At 45.6% G+C, this 21,014-nt stretch overlaps 1 protein-coding gene across 2 annotated transcripts in view; it reads left to right on the top strand.

Moving 5' to 3' along the window:
* Window positions 1-1,905: 1,905 nt before the first annotated feature.
* The window catches only part of SDAD1 (SDA1 domain containing 1), a 46,989-nt gene continuing 27,880 nt past the window's right edge, over window positions 1,906-21,014 (top strand). For both annotated transcript variants that reach the window (XM_075607774.1, XM_075607767.1), the window contains exons 1-7: window positions 1,906-2,206; window positions 7,496-7,600; window positions 9,447-9,545; window positions 10,913-11,023; window positions 11,877-11,948; window positions 12,372-12,472; window positions 20,745-20,802. In XM_075607774.1, coding sequence (XP_075463889.1) covers window positions 2,117-2,206; window positions 7,496-7,600; window positions 9,447-9,545; window positions 10,913-11,023; window positions 11,877-11,948; window positions 12,372-12,472; window positions 20,745-20,802 — 636 coding nt within the window. In that variant the 5' untranslated portion in view covers window positions 1,906-2,116. The remainder of the gene's footprint in view (window positions 2,207-7,495; window positions 7,601-9,446; window positions 9,546-10,912; window positions 11,024-11,876; window positions 11,949-12,371; window positions 12,473-20,744; window positions 20,803-21,014) is intronic.

The following is a 21,014-nucleotide window of genomic DNA, read 5'->3' as shown; positions in this document are numbered from 1 at the left end:
CATTTATCTGGACTATCCTCAACAACTATACCTGAGTCAACGCACCGGAGGACAATTTTCTTCACTGCCCTCTGGCTGCAGCTGTCTGGCAGCGGAGGCTGGGGAGGGGAGCGTGGGGAGGTTGTGGCAGGCGACCCGGTCACCGGAGGCTACCGGTGGCTACCCATGCAGGGCGCCGCCATCTTGGCTGTCAACGCGCCTGCACGGCATTGTAGCCGTGCGAGGCACCCATAGGTTCCGCGGGAACTACAGCCCCCAGAAGGCTATGGGGCTGCTTCATCACATGGGCCAGCAGAGCCAAAAAGGTGTCTGGATTCCCTGCTTCCACAAATGGATACATTGCATGCGCTAGGAGCACACCAGACGGAGCTGGGACGAGGAAGGGGTAGGGTGTGTAGGTGCAGGGCGTCTGTGAGACCCCCTTAGGCCCCAGCTAGGCCCCGACTCCCCTCAGTTTGTGGTTGCGGCAGGGACAGACCCAGTAGTTAGGGACACTACCTCTGTAGCACTAGTGTGAGGGACACAGCCAGGACTCGGCGACGAACTGGCGATCCGGTGTTCTTGGACCAGATCACTCTACAGATCAGAGACTATCTTCAATGGTGATACCATCCACGCGGGAGGTCACCCCACATGGAGGCGGACGTCGTTGTTGACAACAACCATCGCTGGATCAGTGGATCCTATCCTTCCGTTGTGGCACTACCGGGTGCTGGAGTACCCAGCAGGTACCAACAAGCGCACCAACTTTACACACGGTAGTTGTGGGAAACGCTTTCTCACACATTTGCTTGTGGACACCAGGGTGGTTGGGTGCCCAAGGGCTTTCAGTACTTTGGGGGGATAATCCATCAGGTGTGGACATTGAGTTGGAGGACACTGTGAGGGTACGGCCGTGCAAGGCCTGGTTGGTGGGGACGGTATATTGTTATTATTCTTATGCATACAGTAAACTGTTATTTTATTCAAGGTGTGCATTATTGTATTGGATCCTGTCATTGGGTTATCCAACATAATAGGATCCCGTGCAGGTGGAAGCGCTGTCACCAGACGGATCATACACCCCCCAGGCTCCCAGCAGTGGAGTCTCAGCCCTCCTGTGAGTCACAGGTAATGCACCAAACACACCGTAGCCGCCATATGTCCCAAGGGGTGGGGGAAAGTGCGTTACACTTAAAATAACGTGCACTATGCCAGTTTTTTTTTTTATATATAACACCAGACTTATCTCACATCTGTAACTCTGTTTCCCCCACCCAATCTCACATAGGGTCTCCTAAGGGAAATGCTACTTCGGTTACATGACTTTGTGTGGTGCATACCTGCTGGTAACAGGGGGCCCTGGGTCTCCCGCATGATGGTAAAGGGGAATAACAGGACAGGCTTCTGGGGTCTTGCCTGAATTCTACTCACAGGTGCAGCACCTCCATCTTGTTGAGCCCCCAGGTGTATGTGGTGAAGTCTCTGCAAAAGAACTCTCGTCCCCCTCCTCCTAATAGACTTCAGTCTTAGGCTAGGAAGGTATAAACCCATGATTACTCCTGGCAAACCAACCTTACTAGGCCTTACTGCCAGGAGGAGGACAGAACTATAGCCCAAAACTACCCTGGGCTACATACCTCTTAACAGAGATTGTTCACACATATGATCACAGTGAGGTTTAGGTTAAATATTTTTTTCAAAGTAGGTCCTGGATATTATGGGTTTAAAGTGATATATATTTTTTCTCCATGTCAAGATCCCCATCACACTAATGCAAGTGTACACTATAGCGGGGGTTACCTGGAAATGCCCCTGCGGCAAGGTGTGAACCACAATACAGAACGTGTCACTACTAGCAGCAGCACTGAGCGTCACGGGAAACACGTTCCAGTTCGCAGTTCAACACTTTTTGTCCTCCAACGAGATGCCGTCGTGACGTCTCAAGCAGTAGGGAGGGGGTTCCAAAATGACGGCTCCCGTAGGTGCAAACACGTGTGCGTGTCAGTGAGATCTTGCGCAGAGAAAAAAACACCCGACCGGGAGCAGTGACACGGGGTTTATACCACACGTGGGGTGTTCGGAGGGGAGGTGCTAGGGTCCTTTGTGTGTTGGTGTGTGCTCCGGCACCGTCGCCATGTCCGGGAGGAACAACAACAAGCTGCCGACAAATCTCCCGCAGCTGCAGAACCTGATCAAGAGAGATCCGGCGTCCTACAATGAGGAGGTGAGAGAAAACTCCTTTATCCCCCGTGATATAGCTTACCTGCTCCCCGTGATATAAGTTACCTGCTCCCCGTGATATAAGTTACCTGCTCCCCGTGATATAAGTTACCTGCTCCCCGTGATATAAGTTACCTGCTCCCCGTGATATAAGTTACCTGCTCCCCGTGATATATGTTACCTGCTCCCCGTGATATAAGTTACCTGCTCCCCGTGATATAAGTTACCTGCTCCCTGTGATATAAGTTACCTGCTCCCCTTGATATAAGTTACCTGCTCCCCGTGATATATGTTACCTGCTCCCCGTGATCTAGCTTCCCCTGCTCCCCGTGATATAAGTTACCTGCTCCCCTTGATATAAGTTACCTGCTCCCCTTGATATAAGTTACCTGCTCCCCGTGATATAAGTTACCTGCTCCCCGTGATATAAGTTATCTGCTCCCCGTGATATGTTACCTGCTCCCCGTGATATGTTACCTGCTCCCCGTGATATATGTTACCTGCTCCCCGTGATATATGTTACCTGCTCCCCGTGATATATGTTACCTGCTCCCCGTGATATATGTTACCTGCTCCCCGTGATATATGTTACCTGCTCCCCGTGATATATGTTACCTGCTCCCCGTGATATAAGTTACCTGCTCCCCTTGATATAAGTTACCTGCTCCCCGTGATATAAGTTACCTGCTCCCCGTGATATAAGTTACCTGCTCCCCGTGATATAAGTTATCTGCTCCCCGTGATATGTTACCTGCTCCCCGTGATATGTTACCTGCTCCCCGTGATATATGTTACCTGCTCCCCGTGATATATGTTACCTGCTCCCCGTGATATATGTTACCTGCTCCCCGTGATATATGTTACCTGCTCCCCGTGATATATGTTACCTGCTCCCCGTGATATATGTTACCTGCTCCCCGTGATATATGTTACCTGCTCCCCGTGATATATGTTACCTGCTCCCCGTGATATATGTTACCTGCTCCCCGTGATATATGTTACCTGCTCCCCGTGATATATGTTACCTGCTCCCCGTGATATATGTTACCTGCTCCCCGTGATATATGTTACCTGCTCCCCGTGATATATGTTACCTGCTCCCCGTGATATATGTTACCTGCTCCCCGTGATATATGTTACCTGCTCCCCGTGATATATGTTACCTGCTCCCCGTGATATATGTTACCTGCTCCCCGTGATATAAGTTACCTGCTCCCCGTGATATAAGTTACCTGCTCCCCGTGATATAAGTTACCTGCTCCCCGTGATATAAGTTACCTGCTCCCCGTGATATAAGTTACCTGCTCCCCGTGATATAAGTTACCTGCTCCCCGTGATATAAGTTACCTGCTCCCCGTGATATATGTTACCTGCTCCCCGTGATATAAGTTACCTGCTCCCCGTGATATAAGTTACCTGCTCCCCGTGATATAAGTTACCTGCTCCCCGTGATATAAGTTACCTGCTCCCCGTGATATAAGTTACCTGCTCCCCGCGATATAAGTTACCTGCTCCCCGCGATATAAGTTACCTGCTCCCCGCGATATAAGTTACCTGCTCCCCGCGATATAAGTTACCTGCTTCCCGTGATATAAGTTACCTGCTCCCCGCGATATAAGTTACCTGCTCCCCGCGATATAAGTTACCTGCTCCCCGCGATATAAGTTACCTGCTCCCCGCGATATAAGTTACCTGCTCCCCGCGATATAAGTTACCTGCTTCCCGTGATATAAGTTACCTGCTCCCCGCGATATAAGTTACCTGCTCCCCGCGATATAAGTTACCTGCTCCCCGCGATATAAGTTACCTGCTCCCCGCGATATAAGTTACCTGCTCCCCGCGATATAAGTTACCTGCTCCCCGCGATATAAGTTACCTGCTTCCCGTGATATAAGTTACCTGCTTCCCGCGATATAAGTTACCTGCTTCCCGCGATATAAGTTACCTGCTCCCCGTGATATATGTTACCTGCTCCCCGTGATATATGTTACCTGCTCCCCGCGATATAAGTTACCTGCTTCCCGTGATATAAGTTACCTGCTTCCCGTGATATAAGTTACCTGCTCCCCGTGATATATGTTACCTGCTCCCCGTGATATAAGTTACCTGCTCCCCGTGATATAAGTTACCTGCTCCCCGTGATATATGTTACCTGCTCCCCGTGATATATGTTACCTGCTCCCCGCGATATAAGTTACCTGCTTCCCGTGATATAAGTTACCTGCTTCCCGTGATATAAGTTACCTGCTCCCCGTGATATATGTTACCTGCTCCCCGTGATATAAGTTACCTGCTCCCCGTGATATAAGTTACCTGCTCCCCGTGATATATGTTACCTGCTTCCCGTGATATAAGTTACCTGCTCCCCGTGATATATGTTACCTGCTCCCCGTGATATAAGTTACCTGCTCCCCGCGATATAAGTTACCTGCTTCCCGTGATATAAGTTACCTGCTCCCCGTGATATATGTTACCTGCTTCCCGTGATATAAGTTACCTGCTCCCCGCGATATAAGTTACCTGCTCCCCGCGATATAAGTTACCTGCTTCCCGTGATATAAGTTACCTGCTTCCCGTGATATAAGTTACCTGCTCCCCGCGATATAAGTTACCTGCTTCCCGTGATATAAGTTACCTGCTTCCCGTGATATAAGTTACCTGCTCCCCGTGATATAAGTTACCTGCTTCCCGTGATATAAGTTACCTGCTCCCCGCGATATAAGTTACCTGCTCCCCGCGATATAAGTTACCTGCTCCCCGCGATATAAGTTACCTGCTCCCCGTGATATAAGTTACCTGCTTCCCGTGATATAAGTTACCTGCTTCCCGCGATATAAGTTACCTGCTCCCCGCGATATATGTTACCTGCTCCCCGCGATATAAGTTACCTGCTCCCCGTGATATAAGTTACCTGCTTCCCGTGATATAAGTTACCTGCTCCCCGTGATATAAGTTACCTGCTCCCCGCGATATAAGTTACCTGCTCCCCGTGATATATGTTACCTGCTCCCCGTGATATATGTTACCTGCTCCCCGTGATATAAGTTACCTGCTCCCCGTGATATATGTTACCTGCTCCCCGTGATATATGTTACCTGCTCCCCGTGATATAAGTTACCTGCTCCCCGTGATATAAGTTACCTGCTCCCCGTGATATATGTTACCTGCTCCCCGTGATATAAGTTACCTGCTCCCCATGATATAAGTTACCTGCTCCCCGCGATATAAGTTACCTGCTCCCCGTGATATAAGTTACCTGCTCCCCGTGATATAAGTTACCTGCTCCCCGTGATATAAGTTACCTGCTCCCCGTGATATAAGTTACCTGCTCCCCGCGATATAAGTTACCTGCTCCCCGCGATATAAGTTACCTGCTCCCCGCGATATAAGTTACCTGCTCCCCGTGATATAAGTTACCTGCTCCCCGCGATATAAGTTACCTGCTCCCCGTGATATAAGTTACCTGCTTCCCGCGATATAAGTTACCTGCTCCCCGCGATATAAGTTACCTGCTCCCCGCGATATAAGTTACCTGCTTCCCGTGATATAAGTTACCTGCTCCCCGCGATATAAGTTACCTGCTCCCCGCGATATAAGTTACCTGCTCCCCGCGATATAAGTTACCTGCTCCCCGCGATATAAGTTACCTGCTCCCCGTGATATAAGTTACCTGCTCCCCGTGATATAAGTTACCTGCTCCCCGTGATATAAGTTACCTGCTCCCCGTGATATATGTTACCTGCTCCCCGTGATATATGTTACCTGCTCCCCGCGATATATGTTACCTGCTCCCCGCGATATAAGTTACCTGCTCCCCGCGATATAAGTTACCTGCTCCCCGCGATATAAGTTACCTGCTCCCCGTGATATAAGTTACCTGCTCCCCGTGATATAAGTTACCTGCTCCCCGCGATATAAGTTACCTGCTCCCCGCGATATAAGTTACCTGCTCCCCGTGATATAAGTTACCTGCTCCCCGCGATATAAGTTACCTGCTCCCCGTGATATAAGTTACCTGCTCCCCGCGATATATGTTACCTGCTCCCCGTGATATAAGTTACCTGCTTCCCGTGATATAAGTTACCTGCTCCCCGCGATATAAGTTACCTGCTCCCCGTGATATAAGTTACCTGCTTCCCGTGATATAAGTTACCTGCTCCCCGCGATATATGTTACCTGCTCCCCGTGATATAGCTTCCCCTGCAACTTGTCTGGGTGCAGCTGCTGGGGAGGTTTAAAAAAATAATCTTTTAATGCAGAGCCTCCAAAAGTTATACTGTAACAAGTGATTTTCAGACCTGTCAACTAATTGATTAGTGTCTCTCTTATTTTTGTCATAATTCTCATAAACTTGAATGGAGGTTCAAAAATGTATTAAAATCAGCATTTTTCAACTAAAATTGCATTTTTAGGTAACAAATCTGAAATCCCTCTGATATTAGTCATTGGTGACTGGATATCACATGCATCAGGGCATCAGTTACTGGTAACAACTTTTTCTAAGGCATAATTTTCACTTGCATTATCTGTGATTCATCCTTTTACAATGTCATTTCTGTCTCAGAACCCAAAGTCTTCGTCACTTGGTCCCTTTAAATATTGACAAATGTGTAAATCTGCTTATCTCCCTGTGCCTCAGGCACAACAAAATAGATTGTAAGCTCCACGCAAAAATTTGTCTGTACAGCGCTATGTTCACTAGCAACGCTATACAAGAGAAAAAACTATTATTATTATTTGCATGCATCATCATTTAATGTTAATGTCTGATCTGATAGTGCTTTGCAACAGTTGTGCCCTGTGGGAACCAGCTTTAAGTTAGGGAAGTGTCAGATGGAAAAATTACATTAGAAATATATCTCTTATTCAATCTGATTTTTCATTTTCTGGGTCTGCATTCATTTTTTTTTTTTTTAACCTCTTTTTACTGTGAAAACAATCTGCCAGGTCTGAGGTGGCATTCTTACAAGTGACATCAACCCTTTCTTTATGATTCCTTTTCATTAATACATCACCTTCTAAGCTTCATACAGTAACTATTTAACAATCTTACAAAGTGTTTGGCAGCACATTTTATGAAAGTGGTTAATGCTGTGTTTCTAGTATTGAAGGTAATTTAATGGCAAATGTTTTTTTTTTTTATATATGTTTTTTTTTTATTTTTATTTTTTCCGTTAGAAGAAAATAGATGTAGTCGTAGAGCTGTCTGCTATTTTTTGTTTGTTTCAAAGAGTAGTACAGTGCTGTAGTTATAAACTAATAAATCTAATACTCTTTTATTTGTGTTCTATAGTTTTTACAGCAGTATAATCATTACCTGTCCAATGTCGAGGTTTTCAAGCTGCAGCCAGATAAGCCAAATAAGGAGTTGTCTACACTTGTTATGTTCATGGCACAGGTAAGGATCTACAGGAATGATATGTTTAAACATGACCGCATTAAGCGCCTCACTCCTCTGCCTCTCCTTATATCTCTGTTCTCAGATCTCACTGTGTACCTGCTGACCTTTTTTTCGCTCTTCTCAGTGCTGTCTTCTCTCTGTCCCTCGCATCTCTACTGCTCTTTCCTTCCTGAAATCTTTCTCTTGTGTCGCTCCCTACCTTTGGAAACGCTTCCCTTCACTTGTCATCAAGCTCCCTCTATCTCCATCTTCAATGCCCATCTGAAATGTTTCTTTTTCAAGGAAACGTTTCAATATTCTTGTTTAATGAGCATATGATTGACTTCATGCACACTTATTCTCTCAACTAGCACTATACAATGTGCCCTTCCATGTTCTCCTTTTTGTTTCTGTATATATTCCAATACACCAATTAGATTGTAAGCTCCTCAGCGCTGGGACTCCTTTCCCTAATGTTTTTTTTTTTTTTTTTATGTATTATGCACTAATCTTGAATTTGTATGCTTCCCTTAGTATACTATCTCCGAAAAAGCTTTGTGTACACTGGCTGGCTTTATAGCCATAAAACATACAAGAAAAGTTTAAAAGATACGTTAACCCTTTGAGTGCCAGAATGCCACCGTCCCACCGACATTTCTCATTGCACCATTACTTACGACGCAAGGGAAGGAGTCTACTTCTGTTTCGCAGGAGCGCAGAACGCGTTCTCCCCTATTAACACGAGCAGGAACTTTAAGACGTAGCTTCTACATCATCTGGTCCCTGGAGTATGCTAGATCCCATGACGTTGTAGCCAAGTCTGACTGGCACTCAAAGGGTTAATTGCTGTGTTTATTCAACGGGTTTTTCTCATTGATAACTACAGCAAGACATTCTCCCTTCACGTATCAAAAAGCAATGACCTGCCAACGATGAAACCTGGCCTGAAAGACGTTATTACTAATTACCAAGTCGTCCTCTGTATAGATTCTCGGGGGATTATTTGTTAAACTGCCGTAGTACAGATTGGAGCACGATCGCACAGAAATTCCTATTGGAGTAAATGGGTTTCTTTGCGATAGTGCCTCGATCTGCACTTTTGCAGTTCAATAAATAACCCCACTCTGTCTTATTTTTTACATGGAAGATAGGACTGCAGATGCAATTTAAATAAGCTCAACTTTTTAGATGTTTATAATACAAGTAATTAAAGTAATACTAAATACAGCGCGCGTGTGTATGGATACTTAGAAGTTTGAGATCAGTAAAAATGTGGCTGTATTCAGTAATTTCGTTTGTCTGCAGAATTTAACCACTGTGGCGTTCTATCATATATCTAATTCCCATACAGCCTGTGGCACCATATCAAATGGGAAGTTAAGCTACGAAGATCTGGGTGGGCAGGGGAGATGGACAAACAGGACAGACGCCTAATAATCTTCATGTTTAAAAAGATACAACGGATTTGTGGTAGTTAATGTTTAGAGGCTCTATATATCAAGAAAAAAGTGGAGCAATTCCAGGGCAAAAAAAAGACTTTTTAAATTGAATATGGTGCAGTTAGTTAGCCTCAGACACTTATTGCCTTGATACATAAGCCCATTAATACTCCTCCTACTGACACTCCCCATGGGTGAAAATGCCCTGGTTCTAATCCAAAATTGCCTTGATGCATAGACATGCCAGGTGGTTGGAGTGCAGAATAATGTTAAAACAGGTTGTGCTGACTTTTTTTTTGTGCTTTTAAACATCAGTCGTATTCTTTTGTAACAGTTGTTAACTTTGCAACAACTTTAACGTTTCTAGTGAAAACATTCAATTGCTTTCCTGACCTCCTTTTTTTTGTTTTTTTTTTGTTTCTCAGACTGCTCACTGTTATCCGGAGCGTCTTGAAGATTTCCCTCAGCAGCTGAAAACATTGCTCTACTCCCAACACACAGTGATGGATTCAGACCTGAGAATGGTATTTATATGTCAACCTTGTGCTAGAATATCCTTTATTGAGCATTCATTACCCCTGGAGCAACATCACTGAAACGGTTAATGATCCTGGCAAGAAGCTCCAGAAATTAACAGGTCTCATGCTAACAGTACATTTGCAGTAACAGTTTTGTAGCTCTAGAGCAGTTTTTAACCTTTTTTGGGGCTAAGGAACCCTATAATTGGAGCGTGAAATTCTGAGGAATCCCAATCCTTTCTAATAGTGCATCTGAGATCAGATGGATTTATTATTTTATCAAAATGCTAAAAACTACAATCTACTTCTTAAACACTGTTCGTTCTGTTTTGAGTGTTGTGAGCATCTTCAAAGTTCTGAATTGTGCTGAGCACATCACTCAGCACATCACTCAGCACATCACTCAGCACATCACTCAGCACATCACTCAGCACATCACTCAGCACATCACTCAGCACATCACTCAGCACATCACTCAGCACAATTCAGAACTTTGAAGATGCTTACAACAGAATGTTATAAGAGTTAGTTACAATGTGCGCTGAGTGAGGAACTATTCTGACTTCAGTTTGTTAAAGCTAGAGGCTAAGGCCCCAGTGCGCGCGACGGGGTGTCTGGCAGCGTTCGTTCCTGGCAGCAGCGCGACCTTGATGACTCCTGGCGACGGGAGGCGTGGCGCGGTCATGACGTCATATGGCTGGTTCGCCCTCATTGGCTGAACCGCCGTGACGTGGCCAGCTCTCTGTCGCCACAAGAAGAGACAAAATTCTTGTCTTTAGGAAATGTGGTCGCGCATTGTGCCGGGATGCGCCGGCAACTTCTGGGCCTGGGCCCATAGAGGGCCGTACCTTGTGTGCGCCGCACACGCCATCTCAGCGCGGCCACAGGGGAACAAGCCTAATGCTTCTCCCCTTGCCTTCGTATTACAGATGCAGTTTTTCCTTTCTTGTAAACTGTGGCTGTGTGGGGTCAATCACACTGTCTTCACTATCAACTAACGGTGATAACACTCTTAATAGTGACACATGGAAATACAATTAATCATTGGGGGAGGCAATATACAGACATAGCCAATGGTATTGCAGCCTGTGACGCTCTACTGAGTGACATACACATTGCACCAGTGGGAGAAGCGGCCATCAGCTGCGTGTGAGAAGGGCGTGGGGCTAATATGCTATTTCACCTTGCAGAGAGCGCCACGGGTTGCCATAACGTTGACTGTCTGTATCGGAGCAGTCTATCTATCTTGGTACACACAACATTTTTGTCTGTCAATATATATTATTTGACAGGAGTGCCATGTTCTATACATATTAATTTGTTTGCTGTTATCAGTGCTCCCTTCATGGACACACATTCTTTGTGCTTTACAGACCTTGTGCAAGGCTCTAATCCTCCTAAGGAACAAGAACTTAATAAGCCCCACAGTCATCCTGGAGCTTTTCTTTGAGCTTTTGAGATGTCACGATAAACTTCTAAGGAAGGTAAGTGATATGTATCAAGGTTGCATTTATCCTCCATACCAAGTCATTTTTTTTTTGTTTTTCTTTTTTCCCACCTGAAGATCATTTATGCTCATCTAGCTGAACAACGAGAGCCTTGCAGATGTCAAAATTGGCTTCACTTTTTTTTCCCCTCGTGTATTATGACCCACTCACATTATTTGATGCAAACGACTTTAAGGGGGAAAATATATTGTCGGCAGTCAAGTTTAATGTTTAGACAGCCAGTGTTGCCAAAAGCCATTCCTTGCACGAGCGAAAAAACACACATAGTGCAGATGGTATATATGATGGGGGTATAGTACCTACCACCATCTATACTACCAAGTACCACATAGAGGAAGACATATGACCATCCTCAAAAGGGTTCTGAAGATGCATTTTGTACTGTTTTATTTTTATTTTTCACTGAGCACTTTGATTGCACATTTCTCACTACTTCACATTAAGAGCACCATATTCACTTTCTTTTTGCTTCATTGCAAGAGCGATGCCAGCTATTCAATGAAATGTGATGCTCACAGTTACTTCATCTATCAATTCATCAATAAGATCTCTTAATTTTTTTTCTTAAATATGACCATTTGGTCCCTTTTGTCTTTGCTGCAATATTATGCCCCCTGGATCACTGTCCGTTGGCAGCTATTTCTTCTGCGATTGTAACTGGTAATGTTAACTCCACAAAGTGTAACCCCCAACTTGTTTTTGACTGCTGTCATGGGTATCGGCAATGTGTCCTGCAATGAGAGATGCAACCTAGGGTAAAATGCAAACCTTTTCTGCTCCTACATGACAGGCAGGGAAACTTATTGATCTATTATTCGTTCTCTTCTAGACGTTATATACTCACATTGTGACAGATGTGAAAAATATAAATGCCAAACACAAGAACAACAAAGTGAATACGGTAAGTGCTACTTTCACTCTGCTGAAGATATTACTATATGTGCTGTACAGGCATACCCCGGTTTAAGGACACTCACTTTAAGTACACTCACGAGTAAGTACATAGCGCCCAATAGGCAAACGGCAGCTCACGCATGCGCCTGTCAGCACGTCCTGAACATCAATACTAGCTTCCTACCTGTACCGAAGCTGTGCGCAAGCGGGGAGACTATAGAGCATGTTACAAATGCGTTATTTACATCAGTTATGCCCGTATATGACGACTGCCGTACAGTACATGCATCGATAAGTGGGAAAAAGGTAGTGTTTCACTTTAAGTACATTTTCGCTTTACATACATGCTCCTGTCCCATTGCGTATGTTAATACGGGGTATGCCTGTACATGCTGTGCAGACTCAAGTCCCTGTCTTTTTTACTTGTTAGACTCTACAGAACTTTATGTACACGATGCTGCGGGACAGCAATGCGATAGCAGCAAAGATATCACTAGATGTCATGATTGAGCTGTATAAAAGAAACATTTGGTGAGTTGAACAAGGGAGTTAAATATTTTGCGACACTGAGAAATTAAAAAAAAAGTGTGGTCTCCGAACACGAGCATTTTAAGTGAAACTTCTTTGTTTTGTCACAGAAATTGTATTTGTGATGGTGATGTTTTTAATTAAAAATCGAAAAACACAATTTCTCTGCCAAAATGCAAAGAAGTTTGACTTAGAATGCGTGTTTTAGCTATGTGCACTTGTATATTTATAGTGTGTGTGTGTGTGTGTGTGTGTGTGTGTGTGTGTTAGTCAGTGTGCGCGCACATGAGCATAAGTAGAGGAGCATGAAGTGTGTGGATAGAGGGCAAGCAGTCTGCGTGTGTAAGGAGGTGGCGAGGGGGGACTTGGTGCATGGCTAGGCTTTCACAGCCTCCGGTACGGCTATGAAAGCGATGAGCGGATGAGCAGCCTTTGACTGCGGGCGTGACGCGGCGCACGTTAAGATGTACAGCGGTGTGCGCGTGTATGCAATTGTGTGCATGCCCACTGTCCGCCGTTAGGGGCCCGAGGGTAGTTGTGCGCAGGTGATACGCTTGAAGGGCTGTATTTCGAATGTGGAGAGGTGACTTTTGGGTTCTGTGCATGCGCGCAGCGGCCCACGACCTCTTATAATGTTAACCTTGGAGCGGCTTGGAATGGTGCTTTTTTGTGCATGGGTGACGTCACTTGCGTTGCCGTTTTTCGTTACAAGGTATGTATTTTTTCCCATGAAAACTCTGTAGGTGCCAGCAAAGAAGTTTCACTTAAAAAAATAGATATGCTTGCTTGTAGATTGAAGGCCCAAAATTCTTTGCATAATTGTGCCTATCATCCTTTTTGGTGAGACTTGCTGACGTATGGACAAAGTCTGCCCATCTATGGGGCTTATTCTATAAGCTTCGAGAGTGCCTTTTCTGCACTATTGCATGGAAAGTTCGGATCAAAGTCAATTTTGGCTTCCTGTGTGATGGTGCCGACATGGCATTCTTGCAGCTTATAGAATAAGACCTTGCGAGTCAGTTCATTTTGTGGTACTGTGATTTCAGGTTAAGGAAGTCTTTGAAGCTGACTATAATCTTGTTTCTTTTTGCTAGTTGGATACAAAAAAAATAAACTATGCCACTGGAGATGATTTTGTTTGGTCAAGTGTATTTATTTTTTATTAAGACTTTTTTTCGAGGTGGAAAATAGCAAGACTGCAATCTACTATTAGCAGGCCAGTTATAGTCACTTGCAGGATAACTTAACTTTCCAACTCCCACTAATGTCCAGCCATAGTGCTTTAAAAAGTTAATACCTGTAAATACCGCCTAAAAGCAACAGTTTTGCCTTAGACCCCAGTGGCTCCCCTTTTTTATCTTTTTTGCATTACGGGAAATGGGTCCCCTTACCTGAGCTTCGTTAATTTCCTCTCTGCGACCCCTGATAGCGGTGGTTGGTTACTTGTATTTAAATTTTTCATGTCATGGGACCCAATTGAAAGCCACAGCAGATGATGTCACTACTTCCCATTGACCTGTGTGATGCAATGTTTCCCCCCTACACTTGCCTCTAAAGGTTCTGCGGCACGCGGTCCAATAGGAAGCTGCAAGGGATGACCGTGTCTTCCTATTGGCCTGTGGGAATTGTAGACAGACATTTTTCCTTTGCGTCCATAAGGCAGCACTGTGGGTAATAACTCCACCTCCGCTAGGCTAGGTCCCAGCTGGTGACGATGGTCACACCAATCCCTTACTGCCTCACTAGCAGGCCCCGGTGTCTCCTCGCTTCCTGGCCCCCTTTGTGCTGTGGCGCGTCAGCCAGCAGGCGATACAACAAGATTGTGTTCTCGTGCGGCGACACGGTCACAAGGTGCGCCGGAGGCCAATAGGAGAACAGATCACTCCGCAGTTCTGCGTGCTCAGAGGCGCCTCCTCTCCCAGACCCCCTCCCCACGCCAACAAGTCCCACCGATCAAATCATCAACAGACACCCCTGCCTCCTCCTCTACAAAAGCAACTGGGGGGCGGGGGACGACTGTTGGAGGGAGCACAAGCAGGAAGTGTGATGTCACTTCTGGTTGTAGTACATCACGTGACCAGCGGGCATTTTAAAAACCAGGAACACACAGACAGACAAGTGATGTGAGAGAGGAGACACACTAGAGGAAAGCAGATTCTGAGCGGATTAACACCTTTTCTACTGTCTGATGGCAAGTATTGGAAGGGAAATAATTCGGTGGAAAAATATTCTGAATCAGGTAAGGCCTGGGACATAGTAGCTTCAGCCTTGCTGAGCTGCGCTGAGCAGTTGCACTAGCCCCCTGCATCTGTCATCAGCGCGGCTATAGTTTCCCCCTCCGATGCGTGCGGAGGCTCAGAAACTTTGCCGAGACAGGCAAGTTTCAAATTTGCCGCTCGGGGAAGCGATGTGAGCGGTCACGTGACTGCTCACATCCAATGGGAGCGAGGGACTAGCCCCGACTGCCGCTCCGCCTCCTGACACGCCTCCGCCCCGCCCCCAGAGCGCGCTCACTGCCCCGCCTGCAAGGACAGGAAAAAGCTCCATTTTGAGCCGGCGAGGCAGAGCAGGAGCGCGGCTCAGCGCGGCTGAACCTGCTATGTCCCAGGCCTTAGTCTGGGAGAAGGGGGATTACTGTTTCTTATAGTATATCATATATCCTACAGATGTCAGCTCCTCACAATGCAGATCCTGAAGTCCCTCAGGAACCCAGTGCAGGGGATGTTAGACCCAAAAAGTGACTACAAAGTCCAAACATTTTCCTTGTGCAGGTTGGGAACAACCTTTACCTGACAAATATAAGAAAAAACTATGCAATTTCTGCATAAAGCAACTGGCAAAGGAAGAAAATCCCATCCAAATCCAGGGCTTTGATAGTTTGTCAGCAAAGTGGCAAACATTTGATAGTTTTCAAACCACAAATATACAAATTGCATCAGGAACTTCGATGCACAGAGAAGAACCTATGTCATTTTACGTACAAAAACTATCAGAGGTGTTACTCTGCCAACTCTCAGGAATCGGACTGGGAAGAGAGCGAAGGGTGCATTAAGAAGATAGAGCTGGTTCTCTATGCAAACCAAATGTAGCGTTGTAAGATCATTAAGAGCCTGGATGACGCAAGTAGAAGAAGACTTAACAACCAAGGTTAAAAGAGATAAAATCCTGAAATGATTCCCTTTGATTCGTCTGGACATAGACTACTTGTGCGATGCAACTATGGAATTCACCCCCTTACAGCTCAGCGCATGGGTCTCTTAACACCAGCTCGTTTAGTTAATGAATGCAGCTTCCAAAAGCAAACTTAGTTCCATGTCATTCAAAGACTCCTTATTATTAGTAGCAGAATTAGAGAAACTTGTGGAAAAATTAACAGATGACAAGGTCGAGAGACTTACACCAAGACAGGAGACAAACCAAGGCCCACAGATGGTTTTTGGTGGCCCAACACATCTCAAAAAGGATTCATGAGCTTTAGAGGGCTGTCATCTTCTTCCATGACTAGACCAGGGGGAAGAGCCAGAAGAGGAAGATCAATGGGGGCCTAAACTTCCAGAGACCAACGTCCTGATGCTAGAGGATCAGTCCTCAAATAGGGGTAAGACTCCAGCAGTTTGCTACTCGGTGGCAAAAAATAACAGATCGCTGGGTACATTAGCTAATAGGGAGAGGTTACTCAATTGAATTCACATACTGGTGAAAAGGTTAATCATCACCCCTTCACCAGTGTGTCTTCTTCTTCTTCTTCTTTTTTTTTTTTTTTTTTTTTCCTTCCAAATAGTTTTGTTAGGCAATTATACAATAGGTGTGTCCTCTTATTTATTGGACACTAAGAAAAGCCGTTCGAAAATTCAAAGTGGACAAAGTGGTAGTATCGGTACATCTAGAAGGGAATGGAACATACTCCATTGTTTATGGTTCCTAAAGCATCATGAGGATTCAGGCCAGTCTTGGATCTAAAATTCCTAAATCCATATGTTCGCAGGGAACATTTCAAAATGGAGTCCATAAAGTCAACATTCTAGTACAGAAGATTTTATGCCAGCAAATGACTTTAAGAGACATCTATTTACATATTTCCATCTGCTTTGCTCACCAACATTTCATGAGGTTCGCCATTCGAGAGGGAATCTAAATAAAGCATGATCAATTCACCTGTGGGGTCTATCATCCGCACCCAGAGTATTCACAACAGCAATGGTAGTGGGGGCGGCAGCAATCAGGGAATAGCTGAACCCCGTTAAATTGCGGTGCTTGGGGTCCACATAATGTGACCGCGTTATAACAGGGATTGCGGAAAAAAAATGGTCACCGAGACCGGGGTTACACGTCCGACGAGGGGGAGAGAGCTGGGATAGCTCTTTGCAACACCACCCTCCCTCCTGCTGTCCCTGTCTGTCTCTCCACCCTCCCCCAGTGTCTCAGGCAGTTGGAGAGCTGCAGGCACTGCTAGTAGTAAGGGGAGTGTGTGCGACTCAAGGCTGCAGTCTCCCATCTTCATGCCTATTTTACTCGCATCTCCCGGCCACTGATCACCCCGCACAGCAGCTTCTCCTCAACTCCCTCTCACTACCAAACCTTTCAGGGACGCCGGGGGAGCCTGCCTCGTCTGCACACCCAGGTTAGAGGTGTGTGCGTGTGTGTGTGATCTCAAGCAGGCTCTCCCAGCCGTGCAGGAGCAGCTGTTGGTGAGTCGGGGGGCCAGGGAATGCAATGTCAGACGAGGCGGCTACTATCTGTGTGTGAAAAGTGACAGTAGCAAAACCAGTCAGATGAAGCATGTTTGCTACGTACCAAAAGCATAGCAGATCTGCTTCTAAAATAAAAGCCTGTGGCTTACTGGTTAAGTATGCTAAATATCCCCCAGACAGTGCATTATGTAATTGTTCTATCGGAGTACAGTAGCTTTCATTGTTCTGTATATGCTTACTTGTGTTTACATAAAACGGTTAGAAATGTGCAGTTACATTGAATCACAATGGATCACAGTGATTTAATAGCGACTTTCGGCTTTTCTACTAATGTATCGGCAAAGTTACTCCGGATTCTATGTTTACACAAGTTTTCCAAGGATACACCAACGTCTCAAACACTTTACAGTTATTAAACTGCAGATATAAAGGCCACTATTCAATATGATGAGATGCAGTAAACTTTAATTGAAGCATCACTGTCTCGCTTCTGAATGGGGGAACGATTCTGAATGTGTTTCTTGAGTTGAGTTCTTGAGTTACTTTGTCTGTCATACTGCATGTAAATAATGCGGTGCCTCTGATACAGAGCGGTGCATAAAACTGACTTACTAATGATCGAGGTGGTATAAACAAGAGAATTAATAGCCTCAGCTCTAATCTTTCTTGACACTTATATGAACATGATTAATTGAGGGTGGGCCTAGCAAATCCAACCCCTTCACTATGTCTATAGTTCCCATTGTTCCTCACCCGGCGTCTCAGCGGCACCCCCATGGCTTGTGTGTGTGTGTCCATTAGCGATAAAGCATTGAATAGATGTTAAAAAAAACTTGGAAATGTTCTAAATCATGAGCCACGCTCAGACCGCGTTATAAGCTGATCGCGCTAGAACGGGGTTGAGCTGTATATCTATAGTACCCTATCTGGACGATTTGGCTAATGAAAGCATCTTCACATTAACTCCTGAAAAATCCCATCCAGTATGTACTGGAATTTCTGCAGGAGTTAGGCTGGGTCATCAATTGGGAGAAATGCAAATTGAGACCAACTCCAATTTTTTTCCCTCTAGGTGTACAATTCTATACAATCCTCCAAAAAAGTTTTATTTTGCTAACGGTCAGAACAAAAAACCTGATAACCATTGGATACCGGAGGACTGTCTCAACCATATTGCTTCATCGAGCATTGAGAGTAGTAGGGCTTATGTCTGTGTCCATAGAGGCAGTGCCATGGGCAAGATTGCACATGCGTCCACTTCAGGCAGAGATACTAAGGGAGTGGGACGGAGACGTAAGGTCACTAGAGAAGCACTTCTCGCTATCACTACGGACCAGAAGTTCTCTGAGGTGGTGGCGGAAATGGAGAGGCTATCTGCGAACAAGATGTCCCTTGAAAAATCCAGAGTGGACAGTGCTCACCACAGACACCAGTCAATTCGGATCGGAGCACACTGGCAGAAACACACACGATTCAAGGGCAATGGCATGAAGAAAGAAGATTGCCATCAAACCTGCAAGAACTAAGGGCAATCTTCAAAGCGCTGGAAGCTTTCCAAGCACATCGGAGTACATACCGACAACATAGTAACGGCCACATAATCTCAAGGGGGTACAAGAAGTCCGGCAGTCATGAAAGAAGCAATGCGGATTCTATTGTGGGTAGAAAGAAACTCTCACGATATCAGCAGTGGGAAAGAATTTTTTTTTGCAGTCTTCAGCTGTCGGGAAATTTAGCAAGGGGAGTGATCTGTCCATCAGGAAGTTTTTCCTCAAGTAGTTTGTAAATTAGGGCGATCCAGGATGGATCTGGTGGCAAGGGAGGAAGAAATGCAAAATTAAACCGATTCTGTTCCCTCTACCGGAAAGCCTGTTCAGAACATATAGATGCAATGACACTGAAGTGGGATTTCAGACTGACTTTTATACATTTCCTCCAGTTCCGATGATTTAGAGAGTCCTCAAAAAGATCAAGCAGTATCCTCCTATTCCCAAGATCTGAACCATTAAGGTGTGAGGTTTTAGACCTTTCTGGAAACCCTGCTGTAAAACAAAATATAGGGTCATGTTAATGACTGCTGCCTTCTGTTCTGCACCGTTTACCGAACTTGTTACAAACTTGTGTACATTTTGGAGGTCACCTTTTTACGAGATTATAACAAGGTCTCCATCACTGATGAAGAGAATTCCTGTTGCTTCATTATCTTCATTTCAGTTTCCAGGCTGTCAATCTTAGTTTCTCTATGTTGAGGTGGTGTACTGGCCTTGAGACAAGTCTTCCCTGTTTGGTAATATCCAGCATGGCTCTGCTGATAGACCCAACAGGTCTGTGAACCAAGCCATAGTGGGCCAATATGGAATGATCACCACCACCATCGTACAGTTTGATGTACAAGCGAGCCAAAAAGCAGACTTTTGGTAGAAAAGTTTTACAGGCTGTAATAAATGTCTTGTTTTGTTTCCCTCCCTCGCTATTGCTGTAATAAATCCCCTGGTGCTGCCAGATGGACGGAAAGGAAAGTTAACATTTAGCTTACCGGAAATTTCATTTCCTTTAGTGTATAAGGCAGCACATCGCATTTTCCCCCCTCAAATTACGGTTCAATATAAATGTATTTTTAAGGGATTATGTGCCTGAAAATGTATTTACCTAACCACGTATTACTATGAACAATACTGCACAGGTAAAGGGGGGGGGGGGGGTGACCTTTTTAAAGGGCACGCACAAGTTTGTCCCTGTCCTATCTCAGGAGGTGGAGCTTACTACCCATGGTGCTGCATTTTATCTTTCCATGCCCAGCCGGGACTTCTGCCAGCAGCCCAGGCTGTGTCCATAGTGCAGGATACGGCGCAAGCTACGGAGCTCGCGCTGAAACACTTGGACGCCAATGCATACGCGCATAGTGCTAGCGCGTGCACATGTGCTACAGGGAGACCGGCGCTTCGCGATACAAACACGTTTGTATTTCCCGCATGACGCCGGGTCACGTGAGCTGTGCCGAGAGCGCTGAAGGTAGCTCGTTCTACTATGAACGCAGCCATAGGGGGCGGCCCCAGTCCCTTCTACAGCGTGCGCTGTGCGTTCAAGCTCCGCCCCCCTAGTCAGGCCTGTCCCAGTTAGTACCCTGTAGGTGCGCGACAGGTTTTCCAGCAGGCAGGGAAATTTAAACTCATCTTTGCGACGGAGGCTTGGCCACGCCCCCGCCGGCGGTTCAGCCAATGAGGGCGAATCAGCTGCGTGAGGTTATGGCCCTGCAAACCCACCGCCACACCTCCCGTCGCAAACGCTCCCCCAGACCGCAGATCGCTATGCACGCGCTGTCCCCTGTCGTCCCGTCCCCCGCCGGGCGCGCGTGTTACAGTGCTGACTGGGGACTCGCCCTAAGAAGTATCTTGTGAAGCAGTGGCTCCCTGGAGTTGAAATTAACACCAGAGACCCCTTGATTCCTTCTAGTCAAAATAAAAAAAAAACGGCAACGCCACTTTAGTGATATGTTCTGTGCAGTGTATTGACACAAAATGTCTCAATGTTTAATTTTCTTTCTGTTAATTTCTACAATTTGTTACACTTATATTTTATTATAGGAACGATGCCAAAACGGTCAATGTGATTACAACAGCGTGCTTCTCAAAAGTCGCAAAGGTAAGAAGTGCCTGAATCTGCTGCCAGTAGTTTGCTTGTTTACATTGCTTCTCAAGGTACTGCGAGATCATTATCCTATCTATCCTATCTATCCTATCTATCTATCTATCTATCTATCTATCTATCTATCTATCTATCTATCTATCTATCTATCTATCTATCTCAATGTCTTGTATAGCGCATTCACCGGGGGAACCCTGCCCCTATGTTTA

The sequence above is a fragment of the Ascaphus truei genome, chromosome 1 (genome assembly GCF_040206685.1).
Source record: "Ascaphus truei isolate aAscTru1 chromosome 1, aAscTru1.hap1, whole genome shotgun sequence".
Taxonomy (NCBI): domain Eukaryota; kingdom Metazoa; phylum Chordata; class Amphibia; order Anura; family Ascaphidae; genus Ascaphus; species Ascaphus truei.
Note: the sequence above shows the minus strand (reverse complement) of the source record. Positions and strands in the feature narration are given on the sequence as shown.